The following is a 6,029-nucleotide window of genomic DNA, read 5'->3' on the forward strand; positions in this document are numbered from 1 at the left end:
CCCCTTTATTTTACTGGTGTGTGTTCTTGCACAATTTACCCAGATCTTCTAAATGTTTCTGTGGTCCAGAGATTACTACATTTCAAGTGGTAATCTAAACAAGGATTTGAAATCCCTTTGGAAAGCTTTATGTCCTTTCTGTTTTACTTTGTTTTTCCTGCCTTATGTTTAGGAAAATCATTGTCCTTTTGAAATATATAGAAATACAAACTGAGATCATTTAATACCAGTATCATAACAGTTTAAAGTCTGTTCTTTTTTTTTTTAGTTTATATTCTAACATAAATCCAAAGTATTTAGAGAACTGTATGTTAGGAGAAGAGTACCTCAGTATAACTTGTAAAAAAACTTTGATGGCTCCCCTGATTCCAAAACTGATGCTAAATATACACTCTTTGTTTTCAGTAAAATTGTTTTATGCTAGGTCTCTATGCCATAATCCATGGAGGTATTTGCATATTTATGTGTGATTTGGTGTTACTCAGAACAACTAATTTTTATTTCTCTGTCTTTTCAGGTGAGAAACCCTACAAATGTCAAATCTGTAATCAGTCTTTTAGAATTAAGAAGACATTAACGAAACACATGGTTATTCATTCAGATGCTCGACCTTTTAATTGCCAACACTGCAATGCAACATTTAAACGAAAAGACAAGCTGAAATATCATATTGATCATGTTCATGGATCAAAGGCTGCAGAAGAGGCACTGGCATCTTCTCCAGAGGAAAAGCTGGTCTCCTTACCAGTGCAGTACACCTCTGATGACAAAGTGTACCAAACTGAGGCTAAACAATTTGTGGAGCAGTCCAAAGCATATCAATCTGAAGCCAAAACTTTGCTACAGAATGTATCCACGGAAGTGTGTGTGCCTGTGACTCTGGTACCGGTTCCGATGTCTGACCCACAAGCAGACCTGGTGCAGCATCCTGCTCAGTCACACAGCATCCTGCCTCCACAGCCTGAGCAGGCAGAGTATCAACGAGCCACAGATCTGGCATTTCTAGAGAAATACACTCTTACTCCACAACCTGCAAATATTGTTCATCCTGTAAGGCCTGAGCAAATGTTGGATCCCAGAGACCAGTCATATCTTGGAACTTTACTGGGGCTAGATACAACTCCTACTGTACAGAATATTTCAAACAATGAACATTCGTGATCAGACCATAACATTCCACCTAATTTACTAGGTCATTAGCCACCAGAAGGCTCATATGGCAACGAAGATTTATATTTTATATTTTATTTGGACTCATAAGTCTTCTGCATAGTTTTGGAGAAACAATTTGTTTACATAATATTTGAACATTTAGGCACATTTTAATGCATACTGAAAGAGTGTTTCTTGTGATTTTAAGAGTTTTTAAGAATCTTATAGATGGTCTTTTAAAAATAATGCTCTTAAATATCTTTTAAGGATAGTGGCTGAAAAATGTCATTACATATCTGGCTATTAATTTAAAAAAATTGCCTTTCTGCATCTCACTTTAAGTTAATGTTTTAAGTGTAATAGAAAGCATTCTGAAAGAATAAGGACTATATCAAATTCATTAAAATTTGTAAGGGCAGACAGGGCTATAAAACAGAAACTTTGAATTATGTTTCACACAGAAATTAATATATAGTTTTACTTGAAACCTCAGGCATTTTTAGAGGGTTTTAAAGTCACGTGGACTCTGAAGCCTAGCCAGTGAACACAGGCACTAGGTTCTTCTGAAAAGGGATTCTGAGATATTTTATGAAGACACTAAACAGGGTGTTTGATGACCCCCTGAGTACAGTTAGGCTGCCTAAATTGGGCCTCTTAGTTCTTCCTTGATCTCTAATATTGAATAATGTGGGAAGATCTAGACAATGGTATTGTCTAATTTTCTACCCTTAGTTCTATATAATTTTATATGCATTTTTTTCTTGCTTTTTCAATCTTGTTTGTCTTCTAAAGTGTACCCCACACTCTGACTTTGAAAGAAAAGGAAGTATTTGCAAGGTCATTTACTCTATGAACAGTCATGAAGGGTTGACGTGGTTCATCCTTGTTAGAGCATAAGTCATACCAGAGTCCCACATTAACATGCCCATTTTCAGGTTATCTGATAGAGGAGAAATTTAAAGACTGTTCCAAAACAGTACTCAATTTCTATTTAAGAAAAAACAATTAATCAGTAATTATAAATATCTTGTGAGTTGCTAATTAAATTGTTTTGTTTCTCACTTTCTTGTACTGTGTTTATAAAACCAAAGTCAAACTCCTGAGAGTATTTTATATCTAATTATTTTTAGCTTTTTATTTACTAAACATAAGGGGTTTTTTCCAAAAGAACTGTTTTGAACTACAAGTTTTGAACTACCGTGAAATCTAGTATAATTTAACCTCATCAAGCTTTCTATTTTAAGCCTTCTTTAAAAATAATTGTTCAGTGTTTTTTTGGTGAATGTGATGCCAAAGAAAGTATCTGAAGAAATTTCGTAATTACTCACAAGAATTACATCAGATTCTCATTAAGATGAGAATTAAGATTCAAATTTCCCCCCAGCTTTCCCTAGTCATAAATTATTATCTCAAATAACCTTTAAAATGGGAAAGTGGACTTATATGTATGATTGTAACTGTTAAATTTATTCAGTGACCTGAACATAAGTGAGCTGTGGTGAAGAGCTCTCTTGTCATCACAGTTCTACAAACTCTCAAGTGGTGTGGATCATTTTAAATCATATTCAGATACTTTGGTGTTAAATTCTGTTGATCCTCATCTACTTCAGTATGGAGCAGTTTGCAGGAGAGGGGCCAGAACTGCCTGAATGTTCATATTTTGAAGCTTGTACCCTAATAGATTCTTAACCTAAACACACCAAAGATTTCTGTTAGCTGTTAAATAGTGGCAGAGTTATAGAATTGTAAGTGTTATCAATATTTAAATAGGACTTAGCCAAAGAAGCACAATAGAAGTCCTAAACTTTAAAAGTTTAGTTTCTAAAACAGGACTACATATGTTTAACTGTTCTGTCTTTGTATCTCTAAAGCAAAATTTAGAGCTGTGCTCTGGGAATGTTCAGACTGACATGCTGTAAATATATCTGGTAAGAAGCTGACGACTAGCAAATACACAGCAATAACAAGGCCATTGAATGCCACCTTCTGAAAGGACGCTATCAAGTACTACCCTTCCTGCTTTCTAACTCCACCTTCATCTTCTTTCAAAATAAAACTGTTTCTGTCGTCTTTACACTCCATGGCTTGAAAATGGCTGTTTTATGTGAAGTTTTCAAGTCGACCTGTGTGTATCGTATTCATATTCTCGCATGTGCACATGGAACATGGTTTCTAATGCATTTGTAATTGTACTGTTAAAAATAACCCAACATCAATGCTGTCAGTGCAGTGCTCAGACTAAAAAGTCTAACTCTTTGTTATTTCTTGTCTTTTGTGTCCTACAGTAGAAAAAAGTATTGTAGGATTTTGACAAAACAGTGGCTTAAGAATAGTCGGTAACTGATTGTTTCTTTTAAAGTCCAGTCTGTTTGGAAGGCACTCCAGGAAAATCTGAAAATGGAAATTGGGTCGTGTTTACTTGATAATGTCCTTTTAAAAATTCTTTCATATTTGTGCCTTTTATATATATTCTGAATAATGGCTTTTTCTCTAGTTTAGTTGTTTATTCAGAAAACATTAAGGTCAATAACTTCCAAAGGGCTTGTCATGTTCTTGGGTGCCCAACAAGAACCAGACTATAAAAGGACTCGTTTTTCAGAAAAACGAGCGCTCTCTTTGTTTGGGTGACCAGAATTACTAGTCATTCCTGGAAAAAATGACCTACTAGTTCTTCGGTGTTCTTTTGTTTGCAGATAACCCTAGTAGTTAGTGGTTTTACCTGCTGGTCAGGCTGGATCATTGCCAGTTGACAGTGAAAGAAAATAGGAAAGCTTATGTGTTAGATACATAGTTTTTATTTTTATTTAATATCATGAGCTATAATTCTTATGGCTTTACATCTATTTAAAATTCATATATAAGCAAAGTAAATTTTCATGGGCTGGTACTTCATTTGGTAGGTGGAAGTATCTTGTTTCAGCTTGATGGAGGATAGTTCTTCAGAGGACTGAGTTGAAGGACAGAGATCTGTACCTTGCAGCTGCATGGGTCAAAACTCCTTAATGTCTGACACCTCCATTTTAATATGTATATGTACTCACAGGAGAATGCATGTCCTGTTGATCTGGAGGATGCATTTACAACAAAGGCTATGTTTTATCTGGCAGTCATAGGCTCAGTTGAGCATTTATTGCCAAAGAAGGAAGAAGGAGGTGTCTCTTAAAAATATTTCTAAAGGATGATTAGTGGCACATTGCAAAATGTTGGTCTTTACCACAGGCTGATCTTTGGAAAGAAGGGTGAGTCCATGTTGGTACTCCAAACTGTGTGTGGTTCTGAGAACTTGTTGCACTCATTCTTCTTAAACATTGAATTCTGTATTTTTTGCTATACAGATTTCTGGGTTACTGCCTTTAATTCTTTTAGTGGATTTTATGTTCAGTTTATTTATTTGAGCACTGACACTTTTCTTACAAAGGTATGTCTCTCATGGGTTCTTTTCATGGCTGAACATCAGTCATTGTAATGGTGATGATATATCTTCTGTAAGGCTGTGGTTTCCTTAAAACTATAGTGCTACTTTAGTCTGGACTATAATTTGGGTAGTTGTTTTTAAAGATGGGTTGTGCCAGACCATAATGACAAAAGATTTATTTGGTATCATCAAAGAGCTAAGCTCCTTTCCCTAGTAATGAATGTCAAAGAGTATCCAGAACTGAAGAATGCTTCCAAGGAGTCGCCTCACAATGTGCTTGATTGAACATGAAATGTGTTATGGACTGCTAAGGAATAAATGAAATAGGTAACCCTCAAGTTTTTAAATTTAAAATAATTCCTGTATAGGAGTTCATGAATGTAGAATTATGAATGAATTCTGAGAAGGCTGTTGTAGATGAATATGTTTTTTTTTCCCGAGAATATAAAAGATGTGAAATATTGAACATAACATGCCTACCTGATGCAGAGTGTGTTCCCCATATGCCTGAAGCTAAAGGGAAATAGAGTGCATTTATCTGTAGGTCCTTGTGACTGCTGTCACGTGGGATCTTTCTCTACAATACGGTCTCAGTGATTTGGTCATTTCATCATGTGCATTGAAAAATGTCACTGGCAGAATGTAATACGGGGCAGTTATTTTGCTTAAGCCCATATACGGTCTTTTTCGTGGTTCATAAGAAATGTTTTGGTTTAAAATTACTTGATGGATTAAAGGTAAAAATGGCAAAATTTTTTTGAACCCCCATCACCATTTTGATCATGTTTAAATGTTGGTCCTTTTATATGAAAGAATAAGGTGAAAAGAACTCAATATTTTGTCACTGGTATATGAGATAATGTGTTTTAAATGTGATATGTACAGGTCGGTATTTTAGATGGGAGTCTTTAAAGTTGTCTTTTTAGAGGAAATCCTTTGCTGTAAGGAAAAGCTAGGAAGTGTACTGTAAATGTAGAAGTACTCAGTCCTATGTGTAATTTTGTTTGCTATGGAAAAGTAAAGTTCTTTTGTCTTAACATTGTGTGCTTCACAGGATTTACTACAGGGCTGCTTGCGATAAGTTTTGATTTTTGCCCATCCTTTTTCTCTTTTTAAACAGCATGGAAACACAGTACTCTGTATGCCTCTCAATTTTAAAGCTCATGAAAGAGAAACAGATGAGGCGATGTTTTGATCAAATTTGTGCGTCTCATTCTGCTTTTGATTTTAAAATATTTTGTAAATTAAATTTATTTAGGAAAAAAAAAGCCGACAACTTGGTTTTGCTTGATTTATTAGTTGGTGGTTTGATTTTTTTTCTAACGTGAAGAGATCTCCGGGGCATGGAGCTTCGCCAAAGCCCGTTGTTTGTTATGTGATCTCGCAGCCCCACCGAGCTCTCACGGCCGTGCGCTGCGAGCTCGGGCGTTTAAATGAAGCACCGGGCGCTGATTGGCGGAGA

General features: G+C 35.5%; 1 protein-coding gene across 4 annotated transcripts in view; it reads left to right on the plus strand.

Moving 5' to 3' along the window:
- ZBTB41 (zinc finger and BTB domain containing 41) overlaps positions 1 to 5,843 on the plus strand; it is a 31,658-nt gene extending 25,815 nt beyond the window's left edge. For all 4 annotated transcript variants that reach the window (XM_032695894.1, XM_032695896.1, XM_032695898.1 and 1 more), the window contains one exon: positions 518 to 5,843. In XM_032695894.1, the coding sequence (XP_032551785.1) occupies positions 518 to 1,161 (644 nt within the window). In that variant the 3' untranslated portion in view covers positions 1,162 to 5,843. The remainder of the gene's footprint in view (positions 1 to 517) is intronic.
- The last annotated feature ends 186 nt before the right edge of the window (positions 5,844 to 6,029 follow it).

Source organism: Chiroxiphia lanceolata, chromosome 9 (assembly GCF_009829145.1).
Source record: "Chiroxiphia lanceolata isolate bChiLan1 chromosome 9, bChiLan1.pri, whole genome shotgun sequence".
In the NCBI taxonomy this organism is placed as follows: domain Eukaryota; kingdom Metazoa; phylum Chordata; class Aves; order Passeriformes; family Pipridae; genus Chiroxiphia; species Chiroxiphia lanceolata.